This window comes from Perca flavescens, chromosome 14, assembly GCF_004354835.1.
Source record: "Perca flavescens isolate YP-PL-M2 chromosome 14, PFLA_1.0, whole genome shotgun sequence".
NCBI lineage: Eukaryota > Metazoa > Chordata > Actinopteri > Perciformes > Percidae > Perca > Perca flavescens.
The window spans coordinates 7,970,204-7,996,663 of record NC_041344.1 but is presented as its reverse complement, the minus strand read 5'-3'; the positions used below and the strand labels follow the sequence as shown (position 1 = coordinate 7,996,663).

The 26,460-nt window shown below is 38.6% G+C and overlaps 1 pseudogene and 6 gene segments (V, D, J or C); 3 read left to right on the top strand and 4 right to left on the bottom strand.

Moving 5' to 3' along the window:
- The first annotated feature begins 1,174 nt into the window (after positions 1 to 1,174).
- Positions 1,175 to 3,279, top strand: LOC114568558 (Ig kappa-b4 chain C region-like). The segment is given in 3 exon segments: positions 1,175 to 1,204; positions 1,654 to 1,729; positions 2,780 to 3,279. Coding segments are annotated over 3 exon segments (435 nt in total).
- A 4,801-nt stretch (positions 3,280 to 8,080) lies between these two features.
- On the bottom strand, positions 8,081 to 8,553 carry LOC114567517 (Ig kappa chain V region K16-167-like). The segment is given in 2 exon segments: positions 8,081 to 8,394; positions 8,502 to 8,553. Coding segments are annotated over 2 exon segments (366 nt in total).
- Positions 8,554 to 9,582: 1,029 nt separating this feature from the next.
- Positions 9,583 to 10,985, top strand: LOC114567520 (Ig kappa-b4 chain C region-like). The segment is given in 2 exon segments: positions 9,583 to 9,652; positions 10,450 to 10,985. A coding segment is annotated over 1 exon segment (258 nt).
- Positions 10,986 to 13,642: 2,657 nt separating this feature from the next.
- LOC114567518 (immunoglobulin kappa variable 3-11-like) lies at positions 13,643 to 14,295 on the bottom strand. The segment is given in 2 exon segments: positions 13,643 to 13,977; positions 14,194 to 14,295. Coding segments are annotated over 2 exon segments (360 nt in total).
- Positions 14,296 to 15,346: 1,051 nt separating this feature from the next.
- Positions 15,347 to 15,853, bottom strand: LOC114567512 (Ig kappa chain V region 3381-like). The segment is given in 2 exon segments: positions 15,347 to 15,694; positions 15,802 to 15,853. Coding segments are annotated over 2 exon segments (378 nt in total).
- Positions 15,854 to 20,459: 4,606 nt separating this feature from the next.
- LOC114567510 (Ig kappa chain V region 3381-like) lies at positions 20,460 to 20,953 on the bottom strand. The segment is given in 2 exon segments: positions 20,460 to 20,794; positions 20,902 to 20,953. Coding segments are annotated over 2 exon segments (387 nt in total).
- Positions 20,954 to 24,013: 3,060 nt separating this feature from the next.
- Positions 24,014 to 25,864, top strand: LOC114568556 (Ig kappa-b4 chain C region-like; annotated as a pseudogene).
- The last annotated feature ends 596 nt before the right edge of the window (positions 25,865 to 26,460 follow it).

The following is a 26,460-nucleotide window of genomic DNA, read 5'->3' as shown; positions in this document are numbered from 1 at the left end:
TACTTAAAAAACTCAAACAGGTCTGTGTCCAGAATTAAATGAATAATGAAACATGTTGTTTTGGTAACTGTAATGGGATTTTTTTTACAAACTACTTAATTTATTGTATTATGTGTGTGTGTGTGTGTGTGTGTGTGTGTGTGTGTGTGTGTGTCCTCAGTGAAGTGTATCAGTCTCTGCAGTAGCTTCCAGCTGCAGCAGTCAGTTCAGTTTCTGTTCAGTCTGACTGAGGGAGGTTTTTGTACGACGCTTTTTCACTGTGTGGACACCCACTGGCTGTTGGGATAGTGAAGACTCTGACAGTAGTAAACTGCTGGATCTTCAGTCTGGACTCCACTGATGGTCAGAGTGAAGTCAGAGTTTGATCCACTGCCTGTAAAACGATCTGGAATCCCTGATTGTCGAGTGCTAGCATAGTAAATGAGCAGTTTAGGAGTTTCTCCATCTCTCTGTTGGTACCAGGCTAAATGGTGGAGGTTGCTTCCAAAATAAACAGCCTGACTGGTCCTACAGCTGATGGAGACGGAGCCTCCCAGAGCAGAGCTCACTGCTCCAGGCTGAGTCACTGTGTACTGGCCTCTGGACTCTGAGGATACAGAGACAAAAACATAAAGCAGCGTCACGGTTTAGTCGGCTTCATTTCAGAGGGACGGATGTTGATAGAGGAGAGGAGTTTGATTCTCTGGACTTTACCTGTGAAGCAGCAGCAGAGGAGAGTCCAGATGAGGACGGAGATCAAAGTCATGTTTTTGATGAGGAGGATTTCTGTGTCTTCTGTTGTCATGAAGGACAGCTGTCAGTCATCCAGTGTTCAACTCTCAGGACTATAAACTCTCCCAGAGCACTGGAGCATGGTGCTGCTGATGCAAAGTGGCTCTCTATGGAAATGCTCTGACTGACTCCAACAGGGACTTGGATTACTCTGATGATGCTGTTCATCAATGGATCAATCATTTTATCAGAGTATTGATTAGGAATATGTGGCTGCTCATTTGTATGAGTCTTTAGTTTGAGTCCATAAGCTATTTTAGGGGTACCAAATATATTAAGCACAAGTGTTACAAACCACCTACCCTCCATAGGTTTGCTTCTAAAACAGACTAACGGTACTCATACAACAATAAACACAAGATCACTCATTCAGTGTTAACTTACATTTTGTTTATTGATGTACATGAATAATATCTCCTCTTTGAGGATAAAGGTAGGTTTAAAAATGTATGAATATATTTGCTAAAAGTAGGGGGGTCGAGGCTTAAAATTAAGGGGTCACTGGCCACCCACTCCCAGAACCACTGATTCACTACAACACAAATCAATCAAATCACTGTGAGACAGATTTAAAGAAAAATTATTATATTTCATTCATCATCAACAATAAAAATGGTTTTGATAATTATTTACATTTGGGCCGAATTTATTGGGGAATTTTTCTTCAGAAATATTTCAATTATTTTCACTGAAGGATAATTTTATATTGTTAGTAGATGTTTAACATTTCATTTCAAGTAAAGATTGAATACATTTTCATAGTTTGTGAATCAAGTTTTAAACATTTTAACCAGTTATGACATAAACTGGGTAAACTGTGAATGTGTTTTGGTGAGTTTGTTTGTGTCAAAGTCAGAGAGCCGTGTCTCTCTACAGTGAGAGGTTTTTGTACGGCGGCTCAATGACTTTGTATCACTGTGGTACACGTTCGGTGGAGGAACTAGACTGGAATTTGGAAGTAAGTCAAATGTTTATTATTTTATTTTTCTTTGTATTCTTTTATATTCAACAGTCTAGGAAAAATTGTTTCCTTTCAATATTCAAGGATATTGGTTTCCACAAAAAGTTTGCTCTAAGACTCAAAGTTCACTTTAGCAACATAAATTCAAAAATTAATTGTAAGTAAAACATTAAATGAGGATAAATCATTATTTCCAGCTTTAATGGTAAAGTAGCATCTTGAGGGCTTGTAGGTTTAGTTCAGTCTGACAAAGTCAGAGAGCCGTGTCTCTCTACAGTGAGAGGTTTTTGTACGGCGGCTCAATGACTTTGTATCACTGTGGTACACGTTCGGTGGAGGAACCAGACTGGAATTTGGAAGTAAGTTCCTGCACAACAATAGTTAATACATTATTGTGAAGTAATGTTTTAAATTACATTTTTGGATGGGCAGATAAATGTGTTTTCTTGATGAAATGTATTCATGTTTTTATTCATTCTCCTTTATCATGGAGACTAACTCAGAGCAGCTTCAATAAACATTTCTGTCAATTTAAATAACTTGATGATGAACACAAAACTTATATTCTACTTAAAATATTTAAGTTAGTCTTTAATGTTACACTATGAATATAATGTCATATATTGTTGCAAATGTTGTTTGAAATCTTTTGAACAGTTTGCTAAATAATGACTGAAATCCACATGAAGAACATTTCATTGTTGTCAGTTGATTATTTGTATTTGTTTGTTTGAACTAAATACTGTAAAGCAATGTATGATTAAGGTTTTAGAATTTGTGAAACATATGACATTTTATTTCCAGTGTATAGTTAGATATATATCAGCTCATTGTGTAGATGATTCTCTCTGTGCTGATTTACATGAGAGGCTTCTTAAAGGGAAGTGAAACAATGTGTGAGTGAGTGACTGGTGGAGCAGAAAAACCATCTGACAGAAACTCCTTAAAGGAGAAAACCAACTCTCACACAGTCAAGGTGTCCAAGTGTCTGCTGGTTGATTGACAGCTGTGTGGTCCCTGTCCTCTAAGCTGATTGGTGTCTCCTAGGTGATGTCCGTCCCACCCTGACGGTGCTTCCCCCCTCCAGTGAGGAGCTGCTGAAGGGGAAGGCCACGCTCATGTGCCTGGCCAACAAGGGCTTCCCCTCAGACTGGAGTCTGGCCTGGAAGGTGGACGGCAGCCGCTGTAGCAGCAGCTGGGAGGAGAGCAGGAGCCCCGGGGTGCTGGGGAAGGACGGCAAATACAGCTGGAGCAGCACCCTGAGGCTATCTGTAGACCAGTGGAGGAAAGCGGACTCTGTGACCTGTGAGGCCACCCAGGGCTCCCAGACTCCGCTCTCAGAGACACTGCGGAAAGACCAGTGTTCCCAGTCCTGACCTGACTCACTGGGACTCTGCTACTGGTTTCACTCTGATACTGATCTCAGTCTGCAACTCTCTCTCTCTGTTTATCTCTTTCCCTCACTCACTGTCTAATTACATGTTTCATTGACGTGTTGCATGTTTTCATTTTGATTATTTTAACACAATAAAGTACTTTTCATCAAATTAGTTGTTTCCATATCTCTTATTGTAAAATAAACAGATATGTCTGCCTTAATAGTTCCATAAATCTAGAAATGTTAAACTCAACTGAGTTTAATGTAAAACTGCCTGGGAATTTCTCGAAAACATAAATAAATAAGGTAATATAATAGCATGTTTAATATATTTTGAAAACACAAAACTAATCAGATAATCATTAATGTGACCCAGACAAGATAGAAGTAATTCCATCATTTATTCCAAATTCTTTAAAGCTTATGTGACTTCAGAAACTGCTTCATTGGAGTAATTTTAAATTTGTTTTTATAGGAAAGCTGATTATTTCAATATTTTTAGGAATTTCAGATATACTATGTATCTCATAAGTGAAGTGTTTACTATGTTGATTTGATTTTAGATGTGTCTATAGAGTATAATGAATATGGGTAAACTGCAGCCTGAGAAGAAATAATTGCACTTGAATTATAAATTAGGATATCATCAGCATATTATATCATTAAAAATATTATCAGCTGTGTAATCTCAAAATATCACATTACATATGCATTTCACGGTCAACACAAGTTCATTAAAACATTTCATGTCTTAAGGTGTGTTGGAAAATTGAATTAACTGACTTGAATATAAATTAAATACATTTTAAATTGTATTTGAATGTGAAAATTAACTTCAACACTAAAATTACAGATGGAGATATGGATGGAGACATTTGAAGCTGCTTCTAACCTGAAATGTAAGAAAAGTAAATGGCTAACGTTATAGCAGAGAAATTTTGGAGTAACCTTTAGCAACAGAAAAAGCACAACCTTGTCGGTGAATGAAACCGTTTATTCCTTCGTTGATGTTGTTTCATGCAAACTGTTACGTTCTCTCTCAATCACATGCAGGCACAGATCATTGATCCATAAAGTAACTTTACTATAGAACTCTCTGAACTTTTTCTGGAAAACTGCCACGCTATGTTTGTGTTTTTTTTTTTTTTTTTACATTTATCTTTTTATTTCATTTAGACATAATACATTATGGAAGTATTAAACTGCTGTGTCAGTGTTATTACGTTCAGTAGCACGTGATAAAACCTGTTTTAAAAAGGCATTCAGGATTTGTGCAATGTAAAGGGGTGATAGAATGATTATATAGGGTATTTCACACTGTTCCTTAAGGTCTCCTAATAGGGTAAGTCATAAAATGTGATCTGATCTTCATCTAAGTCAAGGGTATTGACAAATATAATGTGTCTAAAATAATAACGCAAAATCTTTTTGATCTCCCATGTCTTTATTGAGAACAACTAAAATAATTGCATCGTGCTTGTGCAAAAAGTACGTGAACCCTTGAGTTAATGACCTCAAAAAAGCTAATTGGAGTCAGCTTTTAGCACACGTGGAGTCTCGTTAAGATAATGAGTTTGGAGGTGTGGACTACAGCTACTTTGACTCATAAAAAGCCCTCAAACTTTTGGAGTTTACGCTGTACAAGAAGAACACACTTATGTGAGCCATGCCTCGCCAAAAAGAGCTTTCAGAGGATCTATGATCAATAATTGTTGATTTACATGAAGCTGGCAAGGGTTACACAGTTATTTCAAAGATTTTAGAAATTCATCTGTCTACAGTTAGACAAACAATCTACAAATGGAGACACTTTGGGACTATTGCTACTCTACCAAGAAGTGGGCACCCAGTCAAAATGACACCAAGATGAGTGTTCAATAAAGACATGAAAGATAAGAATTTGTTTATTTTAGACACTTTGTTTGTCAATACCCTTGATTGAGATGAAGATCAGATCACATTTTATGACCAAATTATTCAGAAAAACATGAAATTCCAAAAGGGTCACATACTTTTTCTTGCCACTGTATTTACATATTCACATGGAGAGGATATTGAAAAGTCTGGTAGTAAACTGATCCAGTGACTTGTGGGCAGTTTTGTTCTGTCCTTCCAGTTTGGTAATATGGTCTTTTTTGATAATGATTAGTGATATTAATATTAATGCAGGTTTGACATGTTTGGGTGTTTTGTAATGTGAAGATTTCACCAAGTGAAGCAGGGATGAGTCTTTATAGAAGGCTGAGGCCAGTGTTGTAGTTCTCAATATCAGTCTTGGTCTCAAGACCACTCTTTGAAGGTTTCAGTCTCATCTCGGAATTTGCCGCATTTTTACTCTGTCTTGTCTTGTCTCAGATCTTTGGATCCAATCCCATGATCTTCCTCAGCAGACGGAGTTCACCCAGTTCTCATGGAATATTTTAACTTCTAAGCCAACGTGGACAAGAAGTCTCCCAAACATTGAGAGGAATGGGGATTTGAAAATCCACATTTTAATAACATCTGCTGAGGAAAAGTCTGTGATATGATTAAAAGCTCAACAACAGCTACTGGATGGATGTTGTGAAGAGATAGTTTTGCTGTTTCCAAAGTCAAGAATGAACATGAGATTGTAATGTGATATGAATGGATGGTGTCATCTTGAGTTAGCTGTGTGATTCAGCTGTCTGTGCTCTCTCTGCAGGTGATGGTTAGAGCAACTGGGAACAGCTGAGGATGTTCCCAGTAGCAGGAGGTTATTTAAGTCTGGATGCAGTGCAGCCCTCTCTCTGGCTGACTCTCCACTCTGCTGCAGCTTTGCTCCTCTTCCGTCTGCTTTAGTTCCAGTAGGAGTTAGATTTTTAAGTGGCATGTGGCACCCAGAAGTGGCATGTCCTGGCATGTGCCGCCGGAAGTGGCATGTTTTTCACCGTAAGACGTAAAATATAATTTATAACGTTAAAATATTACTTAGTTCTTCACTGTAACATCTAAAATATAATTTACAACGTAACATTTCGTTAAAATATATGTGCCACTTTCTAAAACCATGGTGTGTTATTTCGGGACAATGTCTTATCGCATTGATCCATGACACGGGGTTTTTCAGGAAAACAATAGTACTTCGACCTCAATTCATAGCTTGGATTTGGCATAGAAAAGTACCGACACTACATGCCACTGGCACGTAACACATGCCAGATAATGAAATCTAACTCCCTCTCTTCAGTTCTCTACTCTGCTCCTATCAAACAACACCCCCACATGCATATATTGTCCAATCATGCCCATCACACAATACTAACTTCACTGATATCCATATCATTGAATTAAAATAAAGTTAAAAATACAAGTCCCTGTTTAAAAGCAGTACACCACCATTAAAAAAACAATCCACCATTGGGACAATGATGGCATTGATCCATTAAAAGGATGTTTTACTGCACTAACTTTGACCTCTTCCATAACTTGGACTTAGAAGAAATAACAGACACTATAACTGATTATGTAACATTTTGTACAGATAACATGTTAACTCAGAAGTCTATAAATTTGTATCCAAATAATAATCTAATATTTCCATGGACATTAAAGAGTGTGTAGTTTGAGAAAAATAGAATTTAAAAATGGGGATATTGTTGGCCATGGAGAATATAAAAAAAAACTCAACAGTAAATGAGGAAAGGCAAGGAGGAAGGAGAAGGATCCACTGCTCCTCTATGAATTTGAAAAAAATGTGTGGGATTCCATGAAATTTATGACAAACCTGGCCCCGGAAAACATGTCTTAGTGTTCTTAATGAGGGGGAAAAAGCTGATGAATTAAATAACTTTTATGCAAGGTTTTGATTACCCAAATTCTACTAGGATAAAATAGAGGCTCTAGACTCATTACCAGTGTTGGTCATCTTACTTTAAAAAAGTAATTAGTTACAGTTACAAATTACTTCTCCCAAAAAGTAATTGAGTTAGTAACTCAGTTACCACATTGTAAAAGTAAATAGTTACTCAGCAAAGTAACTGTGACATTTGTTAATGTTCTATAACACTATTACGTTCTAGAACATCTTTAACATCAAAGATGTTTCTATGAACTGATTGATGTGTTGAGCTGCCTTGGTCACCTGTTGCTGACCTAAAAATTGGAGCGTTGCTTGTTTTAACAGAGTGGCTCCGTCTCCTTCCTGGAGCTCACGCTTTGCATTTGGGCTTGGGGGTTGGGTTAGCAGCAGCAACAAGTGTCCTGTTAGCATGTGTCGATGTGAGGGGCTTGATAAGACTGGATTGCTTGAGGCAGACGTGGATAAAGTCTTTTTCCTGGGCATAACAGCATGTTACAGAAACATTCTTGTCTTTCATTTCAATGAACTTGAAGTAGTGCCGGTACTTCCAGTTGGAGAACGCTCACCTTTGAATTTCCCTGGCTCACAGATGCTGTCTTGTGTTTAGTAGTAGTCAACAACTATATCTACTTAAACACCGTTCCCAACACTGCTCATTACATGCCTAATAAGAAAAGGACAGTGATCTATCTAACTACCTTTCAGAGATTCAGAGGATTGTAAAATGGTGTGATGACAAACACCTTTTTCTGAATGTTAAAAAAAAACTTTAAAAAAAAATTGTTGTACATAGATGTTAAAATGAATTTGTCCCTCGTCAAAAAGCTTTTAAATAGCAGATAAACTAATGTCTAGGTCAAGAAGGTCTGGGAGGATCTCTTTGGTTTTACTACAATTAAATGATTTACTTAAAGAGATTAGTGTTTTAGGAACCTTGCTGTGTTGTTTGTTCGATAACATCTATGGATGTTTTTCACACACATCGTGGAACAAAAATGTTATCTAATAGTCGGACTGTGTGTGTGTGTGTGTGTGTGTGTGTGTGTGTGTGTTCAGTGAAGTGTATCAGTCTCTGCAGTAGCTTCCAGCTGCAGCAGTCAGTTCAGTTTCTGTTCAGTCTGACTGAGGGAGGTTTTTGTACGACGCTTTTTCACTGTGTGAACACACCCCCACTGTGATAACTCTGACAGTAGTAAACTGCTGCATCTTCAGTCTGGACTCCACTGATGGTCAGAGTGAAGTCAGAGTTTGATCCACTGCCTGTAAAACGATCTGGAATCCCTGATTGTCGAGTGCTAATATAGTAAATGAGCAGTTTAGGAGTTTCTCCATCTCTCTGTTGGTACCAGGCTAACCTGTTATTACTATAAACATCCTGACTGGTCCTACAGCTGATGGAGACGGAGCCTCCCAGAGCAGAGCTCACTGCTCCAGGCTGAGTCACTGTGACCTGACCTCTGGACTCTGAGGATACAGAGACAAAAACATAAAGCAGCGTCACGGTTTAGTCGGCTTCATTTCAGAGGGACGGATGTTGATAGAGGAGAGGAGTTTGATTCTCTGGACTTTACCTGTGAAGCAGCAGCAGAGGAGAGTCCAGATGAGGACGGAGATCAAAGTCATGTTTTTGATGAGGAGGATTTCTGTGTCTTCTGTTGTCATGAAGGACAGCTGTCAGTCATCCAGTGTTCAACTCTCAGGACTATAAACTCTCCCAGAGCACTGGAGCATGGTGCTGCTGATGCAAAGTGGCTCTCTATGGAAATGCTCTGACTGACTCCAACAGGGACTTGGATTACTCTGATGATGCTGTTCATCAATGGATCAATCATTCAGATGTTAGATTTAGGGTCCGATGGACAAGCTGGAACATTTACAAGAAGATTTTATTCCTTATACCATACAGCCATTGAACACAGAATGATGCATCAGGGAACACTTGTTATTTTATATTTGCTTTCTTGAATTATTTATAGAATGTATCTGCTGCTACCTGCCTATTTACACTATTGTATTTTGTATTCTGTGTATTTACCTTTGCTGTACTTTGGGAGAGGCCAAAGACAAATTCTCACTGATGTGGACAATAAACTCAATCCATTCTAATGTCTTCTGTCTTATTTAATTTAATTGCAAGAGAAGAAATTATATACGTTTAACATATACCAAAAACATGCATTAAGGAAATCTGCAGCACTGTGTTATTGTCAGTTCTTTTTTCATAACAGCCTCATTTTGGTGAGTTTGTTTGTGTCAAAGTCAGAGAGCCGTGTCTCTCTACAGTGAGAGGTTTTTGTACGGCGGCTCAACGACTTTGTATCACTGTGGTGGACTTTTGGTGGAGGAACCAGACTGAATGTTGGAAGTAAGTCAAACTTTTAAAAAACTTTTCATTTCAGGAGCTATTTTTCTTCCTTTACTTTCTGCACTCTTAACTTTCCAGATTTTTGAAATATTAATCCATAATTTTTACAGAAATATTTTGCACTAAAAGGCAAAGGTTTGCTGTTGAAATAGAAAATTCAAAAGTTAATTATAAGGAAATGAAATATTGAGTCAGAGGATAAATCATTATTTCCAGCTTTAATGGTAAAGTAGCATCTTGAGGGCTTGTAGGTTTAGTTCAGTCTGACAAAGTCAGAGAGCCGTGTCTCTCTACAGTGAGAGGTTTTTGTATCACTGTGGTACACGTTCGGTGGAGGAACCAGACTGAATGTTGGAAGTAAGTTTCTGCACAAATACTAAAAACTATATTCTAAATATTGTAAAGTAATGTGTAAAGTCGTTAAAATATATATGTATTCATGTTTTTTTATCTCCTCCTTTATCGTGGAGACTAACTCAGAGCAGCTTCACTAAACATTTCTTTACACATTTCTGTCAAACTGAAATTTAAATGACTTGAAGTGTGGAAAAGATAAAACTGAAAAACTGTTCTACAAGATTCATTTTTCATTTTCCACATCAATGATAACTGTTTAAAGCAAATGAAGATTCAAATATTCAAACAATTGAACAGAGCAAAGATAAAGATCGGTATTTGAAAATGTGCAACATCTCTTTACTGTGTCATGTATTGTTTCAAAGTTTGAAAACTATTTGAACAGTTTGGTAATGATGATCGAAATCCACATGAAGAACATTTGATGTTGTCAGCTCATTTTCTGGATTTGTTTCTATTACACTAAATAGTTTAAAGTAATGTATAGTTAGGTTGGTGATGATCTTGATTTGGAGGTTTAAAGATTAGTCCAAAAGTTGACATTTTATTTCCAGTGTATAGTTAGATATATATCAGCTCATTGTGTAGATGATTCTCTCTGTGCTGATTTACATGAGAGGCTTCTTAAAGGGAAGTGAAACAATGTGTGAGTGAGTGACTGGTGGAGCAGAAAAACCATCTGACAGAAACTCCTTAAAGGAGAAAACCAACTCTCACACAGTCAAGGTGTCCAAGTGTCTGCTGGTTGATTGACAGCTGTGTGGTCCCTGTCCTCTAAGCTGATTGGTGTCTCCTAGGTGATGTCCGTCCCACCCTGACGGTGCTGCCCCCCTCCAGTGAGGAGCTGCTGGAGGGGAAGGCCACGCTCATGTGCCTGGCCAACAAGGGCTTCCCCTCAGACTGGAGTCTGGCCTGGAAGGTGGACGGCAGCAGCAGCAGCAGCAGCTGGGAGGAGAGCAGGAGCCCCGGGGTGCTGGGGAAGGACGGCAAATACAGCTGGAGCAGCACCCTGAGGCTCCCTAAAGACCAGTGGGAGAAGGTGGGCTCTGTGACCTGTGAGGCCACCCAGGGCTCCCAGACTCCACTCTCAGAGACACTGAGGAGAGACCAGTGTTCCCAGTCCTGACCTGACTCACTGGGACTCTGCTACTGGTTTCACTCTGATACTGATCTCAGTCTGCTCTCTGCTACTCTCTCTCTCTCTCTCTCTCTCTCTCTCTCTCTCTTTTATCTCTTTCCCCCACTCACTGTCTGATTACATGTTTCATTGATAAAGTGTGTTGCATGTTTTAATTTTGATTATTTTAACACAATAAAGTACTTTTCATCAAATCAGTTGTTTCCATGTCTGTTATTGTAAAAGAAAAAGATATGTCTGTCTTAATAGTTCCATAAATCTAGAAATGTTAATGTTAAGTTTAATGTAAAACTGCCTGGGAATTTCTCAAGAAAGAAACTATGAGGTAATATAATAGCATGTTTAATATATTTTGAAAACACAAAACTAAACAGATAATTATGGCATTACTCCACGAGTTTTAAAGACATGTTATAGTCAACTTGCCTCTGTTTTCACTGACATTTTTAACTTTTGTCACTCTCTCTTTGTGTGGTTCCAAATTGTTTTAAAAAATCAATCATAATTCCTGTGCCTAAAAAAAAAACGACTGCCATCAGTATGAATGATTTTAGACCTGTAGCGTTGACTTCTGTGATTATGAAGTGTTTTGAACAGCTTGTGAAGACACATATCAACAATAGCATACCTGCCTTAACTGATCCATTACAATTTGCATATAGATCAAATAGAGCTGTGGATGACGCTGTATCCCTGGCGTTACATACTGCACTCCAACATCTAGAGGGCAGGGATAAGTATGTCAGGATGCTATTTGTTGATTATAGCAGTGCCTTTAATACTTTTAGACCTTCCATTTTAATATCTAAGCTGTTAGACCTGGGCCTCTGCAAATGTATTTGCAGTTGGATACAGGACTTTCTAACAGGCCGTCCCCAGACAGTTAGAGTTGGCACTACATACTCAGCCTCTATAGTGCTAAACACTGGAGCACCACAAGGCTGCTGTCTCAGTCCTCCATTATACAGTCTGTGTACCTATGATTGTATTGCTAAACATCCCACTAATAGTATCGTAAAATTTGCAGACGATACTACTGTGATAGGACTTATTGACAGCAATAATGAAACTGCCTACAGAGATGAGGTAAGCAAATTGATCATGTGGTGCCAAAGAAATAATTTGTCTCTCAATGTGGGGAAATCTAAGGAGGTCATCATAGATTTTAGGAAGAACAAGTCTACACATACACCTGTCTTTATTAACAACTCTCCATTTGAAACGGTTAACACCTTTAGATTCTTAGGCGTCCACATTTCAGACCCCCTCACAGGCTCCTTCCATATCAGCTGTGCCATTAAGAAGGCACATCAGAGGCTTTACTTTTTAAGAAATATGGTATGTCTCTTAACATTCTACTGAACTTCTACCGTTGTACAATTGAGAGTATACTGACAGGTAATATTGTAGTGTGGTTTGGTAGGGCTACTTCACATGACCTTAATCTACTGACAAAAGTAGTCAAGACTGCATCTAAAATCATCGGGGTTCCACTTGAATCGCTCCAACAAATTTACTGGAAACGCAGCACTAAAAAGGCACGAGGTATTATACAGGATTCTAGTCATCCTGCACACAATCTCTTCTCCCATCTTCCATCAGGGAGACGCTTGCAGAGGATCCAAACACGCACAACACGTTTTAGGGATAGTTTGTACCCCCAGGTAAAAAGATTATTGAACAATAGCACAACAGGAAGGACGGCTGTGGTCTGAACTTAGTCACTTATATATATATATATATATTATGTTGGATATTTTATAATGTTTTTAATACTATTATGTTTTTAAAATTATTATTGTTGACTGGTGCTGAGGGAGTACTAAGGCACATTGTATTTCATTGCTGTGGTATTTTGTACTAATATGCATATGACAATAAACTTGAACTTGAACTTGAATTATTAATGTGACCCAGACAAGATAGAAGTAAATCCATAATTTATGTGACTTCAGAAACTGCTTCATTGGAGTAATTTCAATTAGTTTTTTTAGGAAAGCTGATTATTTCAATATTTAGTAATATATATTAATAATATATAAGAAATTCAGATATACTATGTATCTCATAAATGAAGTGTTTACTATGTTGAATTGCTTTTAGATGTGTCTATAGACTACTATAACTCTCATGTTGAAAGCTTTTTAGAAATGTCCAGAAAGTATAAAGAATCTTAGTAAACTACGTTTAAGAAGAATTTATTGCAATTCATTTGTGAAGTATGAAATGATCATCATCTTATATCTGAGTTTGTCTCAGGGTCAGATCATTAGGTTTTTAATAATCTATGTGAAGATTTTGGAAAACAAATAATTGTAGTGTCTTACTCTGTACTGAATTGTGCTGAGTCATAGTTGTCAAGATGATCTAATTAACTACAACCCACTCAGAATGTCTGAGTGATAAATTGCATAGTGTCATTGATATTTGGGTTTAATAAAATGCATCTAGTATACTTCATAATTTATAACAACATGAAATATATTTAAGTTTTGTTAAAAGCTGAAATTCTTTGACTGAGCTCCTTCTGAACTGCTGCATTTGATGCCAGCTATATATTATATTTACCTGAATCTAAATTGATTCATAATTTGATTTGATAGTTAGACTATATTGGTAAAAGAGCTGAAATTATACAGCTGTGATTCTGACTTTGAGCAAATTTATATTAACCCACAAACTGCAAAAGTATAGTAGTAGTAGTAATAGTCCTAAAACTATATTTAACAAAAATATACAAAATGTGTTTATGCTGAAAGTCTTATTGTGGTCTAACTTATAAATGTATGTTAATAAATCATGTAGTGGTGTAGTTTGTGTGCAGCTGTTGAGTCAGATCAGTTCCTCTCCAGCTGAGGAGGTTTTTGTACGACGTTGTATCACTGTGTGAACGGGAAGCTGCTACACTGCTGACAGTAATAATCTCCTCCATCTTCAGTCTGAACTCCACTGATGGTCAGAGTGAAGTCAGTTCCAGATCCACTTCCACTGAAACGGTCTGAAACTCCAGTGTGACGGCTTGTAGCAACATAAATCAAAAGTTTAGGAGATTCTCCAGGTTTCTGAAGGTACCAGTTTAGGCAAGTACTAACACTTGAACTGGTTTTACATCTGATAGAAACAGACTGTCCTGGAGCAACAGACTGAGATCCAGGAGACTGAGTCAGGATGATTTCTCCTGATGAACCTGGAAAACATGAAAAAGAGCAGAAGGGTTATTGAGACAAATCCAGCTTGGAGAAAGATGATCAACATCCAAACAGAAGAGTCTCATTTCTTTAACATGGAGAAGAGATGGAAGAAGGTAAATGCTGCTTGTTCCAGTCTTTCTCCATCATAGCAGAACATCATTGAGGTGAACATGGCTGCATCCTGAAGCAAAGTTTTCAGAAGAGAGTCTCACCCTGAACAAGGAGCCCCAGGGTGGCCAGCAGTAGAATCAGTGACATCATCATCGTGCTGCCGGCGTGTCAGTGACTCTGAAAGTCCTGGACAGTCACTGATCAACACTGGCCTCTTAACGGCTGGGAGCAGAGAGGCAGGACACATATGCAAACACACAGAGTCAGTGAACTGTAGCTGTCCTCAACATGTCATGCTGTTTCCCCTTTTACTTTGACTAATTAAATGTGTCACTACATAATGGGCTACAGATGAATGGTAAAATCTTGTCATAAAAACTTCATTTAGTTTCCACCAAGGAAGTACAGAGCGTGGATTCTGTTTGTGGGTATTTTTACATCTATAGTTTGTTTTTTACTACAGGTGGTTAACGAGGTGCCAAATATCTATTCAATGCACTCTTGAGTGTGGGATGACAGGATTCATACCAGGAAATAGGTTGTGATAATGTTTATTCATTCTGCAGATAATCATTTAGTGGATGATTGGGACAATGTATTCTGTTTCACCATACTTTATTTCTTTTAGCCAGGGAATCTACTTTAATTTAAATACTGAATTTAAGTTTGGTGAAAAGGTGAACTCCAAAGTCTATAATTGATACTTTTTAAAAATTGAAAAGGGGAGTACAGACAGAAGAGTTGTTTTAATTACTGATCACATGATGGACATGAAGAAGAGAAAATGTTTAGTCATGTATGATTGAGAAATCATCGGCGTACAGGCTGTTTGACGGTGGTGTCACTCTGAAAAGATGCTTGAAATGCATTTCCTATTTATTATTACATTTCAGTTATTACAGTTTTCCTATGATTCTGTTGACCTTGTTGACTTTTGACTCATTCATTGTTAAACTTTGGCCCACTTTGCCTCGATCTAAGATGAGGACGATCATTTCTACATTTCTTTCATCTATTTACACTGTTGTTACTACTTGTCTTTCACGTCCATGAACCACTACCAACAGGTTTAAAGGCTTTTTACTAGCTCCTTTCACATCGCCTATCACAGTGTGTGTGTGTGTGTGTGTGTGTGTGTGTGTGTGTGTGTGTGTGTGTGTGTGTGTGTGTGTGTGTCCTCAGTGAAGTGTATCAGTCTCTGCAGTAGCTTCCAGCTGCAGCAGTCAGTTCAGTTTCTGTTCAGTCTGACTGAGGGAGGTTTTTGTACGACGCTTTTTCACTGTGTGAACACACGCTGACTGTTGATATAGTGATAACTCTGACAGTAGTAAACTGCTGCATCTTCAGTCTGGACTCCACTGATGGTCAGAGTGAAGTCAGAGTTTGATCCACTGCCTGTAAAACGATCTGGAATCCCTGATACTTGACGATTAACATAGTAAATGAGCAATTTGGGAATTTCTCCATCTTTGTGTTGGTACCAGGCTAAACACTGAGGTGAACAATCCACCTTCTGACTGGTCCTACAGCTGATGGAGACGGAGCCTCCCAGAGCAGAGCTCACTGCTCCAGGCTGAGTCACTGTGACCTGGCCTCTGGACTCTGAGGATACAGAGACAAAAACATAAAGCAGCGTCACGGTTTAGTCAGCTTCATTTCAGAGGGACGGATGTTGATAGAGGAGAGGAGTTTGATTCTCTGGACTTTACCTGTGAAGCAGCAGCAGAGGAGAGTCCAGATGAGGACGGAGATCAAAGTCATGTTTTTGATGAGGAGGATTTCTGTGTCTTCTGTTGTCATGAAGGACAGCTGTCAGTCATCCAGTGTTCAACTCTCAGGACTATAAACTCTCCCAGAGCACTGGAGCATGGTGCTGCTGATGCAAAGTGGCTCTCTATGGAAATGCTCTGACTGACTCCAACAGGGACTTGGATTACTCTGATGATGCTGTTCATCAATGGATCAATCACTTTATCAGAGTATTGATTAGGATCTTTCAATAACACTTTGACTTCTTGACAGATCTTTCAAAATTTTCGATTTAGACTTCCCAGGACTAGCTGGAATATAAAAGAAGTCTTTTATTCCCTATGCCATACAGGCATTGAACACAGAATAACTGCATTTATTTTGCATGTTTTTAATATTTGCTCTCTTGTATTTTTTAATAGACTTATTTGCTGCCACCTGTCCATTTGCACTATTTTATATTGTATTTTGTATACTCTGTATGTTCTAAATGATCAACACTGGCCTCTTAACGGCTGGGAGCAGAGAGGCAGGACACATATGCAAACACACAGAGTCAGTGAACTGTAGCTGTCCTCAACATGTCATGCTGTTTCCCCCTCAGTGCTGACAGCATGGACCTACATACAGTGGCAAGAAAAAGTACGTGAAGCTTTTGGAATTTAATGGTTTTCGGAATAAATTTGTCATAAAATGTGATCTGATCTTCATCTAAGTCAAGGGTATTGACAAATATAATGTGTCTAAAATAATAACACAAAACCTTTTTGATCTCCCATGTCTTTATTGAGAACAAAAAAAAAAAACTGCATCGTGCTTGTGCAAAAAGTACGTGAACCCTTGAGTTAATGACCTCAAAAAAGCTAACTGGAGTCAGCTTTTAGCACACGTGGAGTCTCGTTAAGATAATGAGTTTGGAGGTGTGGACTACAGCTACTTTGACTGATAAAAACTCCTCAAACTTTTGGAGTTTGCGCTGCACAAGAAGAACACACTTATGTGAGCCATGACTCGCCAAAAAGAGCTTTCAGAGGATCTATGATCAAGAATTGCAGTTGAATCATGAAGCTGGCCAGGGTTACAAAGTTATTTTAAAGACTTTAGAAATTCATCAGTCATCAGTTAGGCAAACAATCTACAAATGGAGACACTTTGGGACTATTGCTACTCTACCAAGAAGTGGGTGCCCAATCAAAATGACACCAAGATGAGTGTTCAATAAAGACATGAAAGATCAGAATAATTTTATTTTAGACACATTATGTTTGTCAATACCCTTGATTTAAAAGAAGATCAGATCACATTTTATGACCAATTTATTGAGAAAAACATGAAATTCCAAAAGGTTCACATACTTTTTCTTGCCACTGTATTTACATATTCACATGGAGAGGATATTGAAAAGTCTGGTAGTAAACTGATCCAGTGACTTGTGGACAGTTTTGTTCTGTCCTTCCAGTTTGGTAATATGGTCTTTTTTGTTAATGATTAGTGATATTAATATTAATGCAGGTTTGACATGTTTCTAATGTGAAGATTTCACCAAGTGAAGCAGTGATGAGTCTTTATAGAAGGCTGAGGCCAGTGTTGTAGTTCTCAATATCAGTCTTGGTCTCAAGACCACTCTTTGAAGGTTTCAGTCTCGTCTCAGAATCTGCCGAATTTTTACTCGGTCTTGTCTTGTCTCAGATCTTTGGATCCAATTCCATGATCTTCCTCAGCAGACGGAGTTCACCCAGTTCTCATGGAATATTTTAACTTCTAAGCCAACGTGGACAAGAAGTCTCACAAATGCTGAGAGGAATGGGAATTTGAAAATCCACATTTTAATAACATCTGCTGAGGAAAAGTATGTGATATGATTAAAAGCTCAACAACAGCTACTGGATGGATGTTGTGAAGAGATAGTTTTGCTGTTTCCAAAGTCAAGAATGAACATGAGATTGTAATGTGATATGAATGGATGCTGTCATCTTGAGTTAGCTGTGTGATTCAGCTGTCTGTGCTCTCTCTGCAGGTGATGGTTAGAGCAACTGGGAACAGCTGAGGATGTTCCCAGTAGCAGGAGGTTATTTAAGTCTGGATGCAGTGCAGCCCTCTCTCTGGCTGACTCTCCACTCTGCTGCAGCTTTGCTCCTCTCCCGTCTCCTTTAGTTCCAGTAGGAGTTAGATTTTTAAGTGGCATGTGGCACCCAGAAGTGGCATGTCCTGGCATGTGCTGCCGGAAGTGGCATGTTTTTCACCGTAAGACGTAAAATATAATTTATAACGTTAAAATATTACTTAGTTCTTCACTGTAACATCTAAAATATAATTTACAACGTAACATTTTGTTAAAATATACGTGCCACTTTCTAAAGCCACGTGGTGTGTTATTTCGAGGCTATGTCTTATCGTGAGGCTACATGACACGCGGGTTACGTTCAGGAAAACAACAAACGGTTGGGATTAGGAAAAGAAGAACGGGGTTAGGTTAGGGTTCATGAAAACATCATCTGGTTGGGTTTAGGAAAAGAGTAACTGGGTTAGGGTTAGGAAAACAACAAAAGTGAAAAATAAACATCAATCGCGGGACACAAAATCAAATGCAGGGCTCGATCCCTGCTCTCCTGGGTGTAAGTCCTGTGTTTTACCCATCCTCCACCCTGACCAATGTCACTAAATGGATTTTCGCCCTTTCATAGTACTCGCTACGGCGCCAATTCATACGCAATTGCATTTGGCATACGGAAGTACCGGAAGTACATGTCACTGGCACGTGCCACATGCCACTTAAAAATCTAACTCCCTCTCTTCAGTTCTCTACTCTGCTCCTATCAACCTCTACAACACCCACACATGCATATATTGTCCACTCATGCCCATCACACAATACTAACTTCACTGATATCCACATCCCATCATTGAATTACTAAAGTTAACCCTACAAGTCCCTGCTTAAAAGCAGTACACCACCATTAAAAACAATCCACGTTTGGGACAATGATGGCATTGATCCATTAAAAGGATGTTTTTACTGCACTAACTTGGACCTCTTCCATAGCTTGGACTTAGAAGAAGCAACAGACACTATAACTGATTATGTAACATTTTGTACAGATAACGTTTTAACTCAGAAGTCTATAACTTTGTATCCAAACAATAAATCTCATATTTCCATGGACATTAAAGAGTGTGTAGTTTGAGAAAAATAGCATTTAAAAATGGGGATATTGTGGCCATGGGGAATATAAAAAAAAAACAACAACAACTCAACAGTAAATTAGGAAGGGCAAGGAGGGAGGAGAAGGAGACATTTGAAATCCACTGCTCCTCTATGAATTTGAAAAAAATGTGGGATTCCATGAAATTTATGACAAACCTGGCCCCGGCTAAAACATGTCTTAGTGTTCTTAATGAGGGGGGAAAAGCTGATGAATTAAATAACTTTTATGCAAGGTTTTGATTACCCAAATTCTACTAGGATAAAATAGAGGCTCTAGACTCATTACCAGTGTTGGTCATCTTACTTTAAAAAAGTAATTAGCTACAGTTACAAATTACTTCTCCCAAAAAGTAATTGAGTTAGTAACTCAGTTACCACATTGTAAAAGTAAATAGTTACTCAGCAAAGTAACTGTGACATTTGTTTATGTTCTATAACACTATTACGTTCTAGAACATCTTTAACATCAAAGATGTTTCTATGAACTGATGGATGTGTTGAGCTCGGCCTTGGTCACCTGTTGCTGACCCGAAAAATGGAGCGTTGCTTGTTTTAACAGAGTGGCTCCGTCTCCTTCCTGGAGCTCACGCTAGCTGCATTTGGGCTTGGGGGGGTTGGGTTAGCAGCAGCAACAAGTGTCCTGTTAGCATGTGTTGATGTGAGGGGCTTGATAAGACTGGAGTTGCTTGAGGCAGACGTGGATAAAGTCTTTTTTCCTGGGCATAGCGTGCATGTTACAGAAACATTCTTGTCTTTCATTTCAATGAGCGAGAAGTAGTGCCGGTACTTCCAGTTGGAGAACGCTACCTTTGAATTTCCCTGGCTCGTCGCTGTCTTGTGTTTAGTAGTAGTCAGTAACGCCGTTCTACTTAAACACCGTTCCCAACACTGCTCATTACATGCCTAATAAGAAAAGGACAGTGATCTATCTAACTACCTTTCAGAGATTCAGAGGATTGTAAAATGGTGTGATGACAAACACCTTTTTCTGAATGTTAAAAAAAAAAACTTTAAAAGAAATGTTGTACATAGATGTTAAAATGAATTTGTCCCTGCGTCAACAAAGCTTTTAAATAGCTGATAAACTAATGTCTAGGTCAAGAAGGACTGGGAGGATCTCTTTGGTTTTACTACAATTAAATGATTTACTTAAAGAGATTAGTGTTTTAGGAACCTGGCTGTGTTGTTTGTTCGATAACATCTATGGATGTTTTTCACACACATCGTGGAACAAAAATGTTATCTTATAGTCGGACTGTGTGTGTGTGTGTGTGTGTGTGTGTGTGTGTGTGTGTGTGTGTGTGTGTGTGTGTCCTCAGTGAAGTGTATCAGTCTCTGCAGTAGCTTCCAGCTGCAGCAGTCAGTTCAGTTTCTGTTCAGTCTGACTGAGGGAGGTTTTTGTACGACGCTTTTTCACTGTGTGAACACCCACTGGCTGTTGATATAGTGACGACTCTGACAGTAGTAAACTGCTGCATCTTCAGTCTGGACTCCACTGATGGTCAGAGTGAAGTCAGAGTTTGATCCACTGCCTGTAAAACGATCTGGAATCCCTGATTGTCGAGTGCTAGCATAGTAAATGAGCAGTTTAGGAGTTTCTCCATCTCTCTGTTGGTACCAGGCTAAACAGTGGGAGCTCGAACCAGCAACATAAACATTCTGACTGGTCCTACAGCTGATGGAGACGGAGCCTCCCAGAGCAGAGCTCACTGCTCCAGGCTGAGTCACTGTGACCTGGCCTCTGGACTCTGAGGATACAGAGACAAAAACATAAAGCAGCGTCACGGTTTAGTCGGCTTCATTTCAGAGGGACGGATGTTGATAGAGGAGAGGAGTTTGATTCTCTGGACTTTACCTGTGAAGCAGCAGCAGAGGAGAGTCCAGATGAGGACGGAGATCAAAGTCATGTTTTTGATGAGGAGGATTTCTGTGTCTTCTGTTGTCATGAAGGACAGCTGTCAGTCATCCAGTGTTCAACTCTCAGGACTATAAACTCTCCCAGAGCACTGGAGCATGGTGCTGCTGATGCAAAGTGGCTCTCTATGGAAATGCTCTGACTGACTCCAACAGGGACAGGGGGTTTCCTCTTCAGTGCTGAGAACACTGACTTTATAAATTATTCATGATATAATGCATAAAGAAATTGAGATATTGGATTGATATACATTCGCAATTCGGGTGAAGTTGATTCTGTTGAATTACTAAAACCTCTTAAACTGCATTCACACAGCCCATGTGCATTTGTGTTCTCATTTGAGATCCATACACACAATTACTGGTGTGAAATGTAGAAATTAAAACACAAAACAACAGATTCTACCAACAAGGATCTGTGCACTTGTTTTATTAATGTCAAATCCTTTTTTCAGGGTTGACAGAGAATGAGAGAACACTTGTTTGAGTATGTAGACATTTCAGTAATCAGCCCTAATGCAGAACATCTGTTTCCCTCAAACAAGCCCTGACAAACATGAACAATGTGGGACACAGAGGAACAAGTCATTACAACCAACTGCAACAAACATTCTGGATTTAAACACAAAGCTAAAAGTTCCTCGAGACCAATAAACTTCAACATTGTTTTACTTTTTTCTCCACATTGTCTCTTTTTTGCAGCTTAACATATTCAGCTCCTTCAAATCTAAAGGGAAGAGAGAGGATGAGAATATTCATTAAAATGAATTCAAACAGGTTAATAAAAATCATGTTGCTGTCTTTCACTTTAATGTTTATTAATTCTGTTTCAGATGATTAATGGCCTTTCTCACTCTTTGTCACAAAGACTTTAAAACGACTTTTGGTATAACATGTGATGTCATGTCTTATAGAAAACCTTTGACTTGTTTTGAATGTAAACATTTATATTTTTTGTGTAGTGGCACTTGTAGTGGAAAGTTTTTATCTGTCATACTGATGTGTGATATTTCTTTCATATTTTATCCATTACTCCATGTTTTTTATATTCTCATCATTTTATATATATTAACTTTATACTATACAATATTTACTCTGTTTTCTATATAATATATCAGTTATAGGGATTCAATAAAGTACTCTATTATTCTAAAAAGGTGATCATAGCTTCTCCTGTATCTGGCATGCAAGCCTCTACATGAGGTGGCGGCCTGAGGAAGACTTCCGCGGCCTGAGGAAGACTTCCACAAAAACTCAAAGCTCAGCAGTAAAAGAAGCAGTGTCAGCAGGAAAAACTGTCCCTACCATCTCATGCTCAGCTATAAAAACCCTGAGGTTTCTTTGTTCACCGACACACTTTCTCAGATTGCTTGTCGGTCTGTTAAACTGTCTCCTTCTTTTGCAAAAGAATAAAAACAATAACTTTGAGACCTCCAGCGTGTCAGACAATCTTATTTTCCAGCTTCATCACCGAACACCAAAGAGATTTTCCACAACACACTGTCCATAACTGCCACATCACAGTGGGTTTGATAGGGTCTATTTCTTTGATAGAAAGTAGTTCCGGTAAAAACTGTTGATAGTGAAGTCTGTGGAGTTTCCAAAGTAACCAGGACATTATTTCTACAAAGGAAGTTGCTTTAAAATCTTTCAAATATATTTTTGGAATTGATCACTATGAAGATAATTTGACATCCACTATATTTGGGTGACAGCATAAGTGTCGGTACATAAAAACAGAATTATCTGCACGGCTCCACACATATGAGCAGGTCAGAATATATGTTCTGTAGTTCTTGTAGTTTGGATGAAGTGTTTAAATGCTTGTGTCTTTTATCTCTCTTGGTAAGAGCATTTACTGAAGTAAAATATTTTCATGAACTCCAAAATGTGGATTTAACTTTTCTGTACATGTAGAAGAGGAGTGAGTGGAGCAAGAAAACCTGCTGCTGATTTGATGACGTGTGACTCTGAGATGAGAAGTCTGAGATGACGAGATGATGCATTTCTTGATGGAAGAAACCAGGAGTTCAATTTACAATGAAAGAAATCCTGGAGGTACAAGATCTCCACTGTTTCTATTGGCTACTGAATCTTTGTTAATACAACTGTAGTGATGTGAATTTTAACTTCTGATTATCAACACAGAAAGTGAACTCTGTAGTCTTTACTATCAAATAAGTGTGTGTGTGTGTGTGTGTGTGTGTGTGTGTGTGTGTGTGTGTGTTCAGTGAAGTGTATCAGTCTCTGCAGTAGCTTCCAGCTGCAGCAGTCAGTTCAGTTTCTGTTCAGTCTGACTGAGGGAGGTTTTTGTACGACGCTTTTTCACTGTGTGAACATAACTTGACTGTTGATAACATGTGCACTCTGACAGTAGTAAACTGCTGCATCTTCAGTCTGGACTCCACTGATGGTCAGAGTGAAGTCAGAGTTTGATCCACTGCCTGTAAAACGATCTGGAATCCCTGATTGTCGCTGTGTAGCAGCGTAAATGAGCAGTTTAGGAGTTTCTCCATCTCTCTGTTGGTACCAGGCTAACTCGTTAGAACCATAAACAGCCTGACTGGTCCTACAGCTGATGGAGACGGAGCCTCCCAGAGCAGAGCTCACTGCTCCAGGCTGAGTCACTGTGACCTGGCCTCTGGACTCTGAGGATACAGAGACAAAAACATAAAGCAGCGTCACGGTTTAGTCGGCTTCATTTCAGAGGGACGGATGTTGATAGAGGAGAGGAGTTTGATTCTCTGGACTTTACCTGTGAAGCAGCAGCAGAGGAGAGTCCAGATGAGGACGGAGATCAAAGTCATGTTTTTGATGAGGAGGATTTCTGTGTCTTCTGTTGTCATGAAGGACAGCTGTCAGTCATCCAGTGTTCAACTCTCAGGACTATAAACTCTCCCAGAGCACTGGAGCATGGTGCTGCTGATGCAAAGTGGCTCTCTATGGAAATGTTCTGACTGACTCCAACAGGGACTTGGATTACTCTGATGATGCTGTTCATCAATGGATCAATCACTTTATCAGAGTATAGTAAATGTTAGATTTAGGGTCCCATGGACCGGCTGGAACATTTACAAGAAGTATTTCATTCCCTATGCCATACATCCATTGAACACAGAATTACTTCATCAGGGAACACTTCTTATTTTATAAGATTTTATTTCTTTAATTATTTATAGAATTTATCTGCTGCTACCTACCCGTTCATACTATTGTATATTGTATTCTGTATATTCTGTATGTTTTTAATGGTGTGCTGTGTTATGTGCATTGTATTTACCTTTGCTGTACTTTGGGAGAAGGCAAACACATATTTCCACTGAGGTGGACAATAAACTCAATCTAATGTCTTCTGTCTTATGTAAATTAATTGCAGGAGAAGAAACATGCATTAAGGAAATCTGCAGCACTGTGTTATTGTCAGTTTTCTTTTCATTTGACGAGATTTTACAAACAGCCTCATTTTGGTGAGTTTGTTTGTGTCAAAGTCAGAGAGCCGTGTCTCTCTACAGTGAGAGGTTTTTGTACGGCGGCTCAATGACTTTGTATCACTGTGGAGGACTTTTGGTGGAGGAACCAGACTGAATGTTGGAAGTAAGTTTCTGCACAAATACTACAAACTATATTGTAAATATTGTAAAGTTATGTTTTAAATTCTGTTTACAGTCGATAAAATATATTTTTATTTACTTTTAGTATTCATATTTTTTACTTCTCCTTTATCGTGGAGACTAACTCAGAGCAGCTTCACTAAACATTTCTTTACACATTTCTGTCAAACTGAAATTTAAATGACTTGAAGTGTGGAAAAGATAAAACTGAAAACCTGTTCTACAAGATTCATTTTTCATTTTTCACATCAATGATAACTGTTTAAAGCAAATGAAGATTCAAATATTCAAACAATTGAACAGAGCAAAGATAAAGATCGGTATTTGAAAATGTGCAACATCTCTTTACTGTGTCATGGATTGTTTCAAAGTTTGAAAACTATTTGAACAGTTTGGTAATGATGATCGAAATCCACATGAAGAACATTTGATGTTGTCAGCTCATTTTCTGGATTTGTTTCTATTACACTAAATATTTTAAAGTAATGTATAGTTAGGTTGTTGATGATTTTCATTGGGAGGTTTAAAGATTTGTCCAAAAGTTGACATTTTATTTCCAGAGTATAGTTAGATATATATCAGCTCATTGTGTAGATGATTCTCTCTGTGCTGATTTACATGAGAGGCTTCTTAAAGGGAAGTGAAACAATGTGTGAGTGAGTGACTGGTGGAGCAGAAAAACCATCTGACAGAAACTCCTTAAAGGAGAAAACCAACTCTCACACAGTCAAGGTGTCCAAGTGTCTGCTGGTTGATTGACAGCTGTGTGGTCCCTGTCCTCTAAGCTGATTGGTGTCTCCTAGGTGATGTCCGTCCCACCCTGACGGTGCTGCCCCCAGTGAGGAGCTGCTGAAGGGAAGGCCACGCTCATGTGCCTGGCCAACAAGGGCTTCCCCTCAGACTGGAGTCTGGCCTGGAAGGTGGACGGCAGCAGCAGCAGCAGCAGCTGGGAGGAGAGCAGGAGCCCCGGGGTGCTGGGGAAGGACGGCAAATACAGCTGGAGCAGCACCCTGAGGCTCCCTAAAGACCAGTGGGAGAAGGTGGGCTCTGTGACCTGTGAGGCCACCCAGGGCTCCCAGACTCCACTCTCAGAGACACTGAGGAGAGACCAGTGTTCCCAGTCCTGACCTGACTCACTGGGACTCTGCTACTGGTTTCACTCCGATCTCAGTCTGCGCTCTGCAACTATTTCTGTTTTTAATTTGACATCTTTCAATAGCGATATTCACCAGCTTGTCGCAATATTTCTGTATTATTTCAGTGTTTAAAGACAATAAAGACGTGTTCATCAAATCAGTTGTTTTCATATTTGTTATTATCAAAGTGTCTCTTTACATCTTTTCTTAAGTGTGTTAGTGAATTTTTCAAATTCCTGAGGAATAACTGATCCAACAAAAATGTTGTAAACTCTACAATGATCACTGCAGAAAGACAGTTTAAGATTATATAAAACAATGTCTGTAATAATAAACCTTTGGAACAAAACTCATGGTCAGAACATTTCAATGACACATCATCCAGTCATCTCTTATTACTAAAGTGTGTTTAAAGTAAAGACTATTATATTGTAAGTGCTTTAAGTGTATCTAAAATGTTTTCAATATTATTAGAAAAAAATACAAAAGTCTGAACAATATTTGCTAAATCTGAAATAAAAAGCACAATATCATCAGCATAGAGAGAAGTAAAATCACGGTGATCTTCAGTTCATACTCTGGAAATATTTACATTGTGTTTCTGCTGAAGATCCACAAAGACACATAAAGAGATGACAAAAGGAAATAATTTAAACATTTCTGATTTACATACTCCAATAATTTTTGATTTTAATCATAAAATACATTTGTTCGCTAAAAAATACAAAACACAAAATGACTAAAATATGTCAT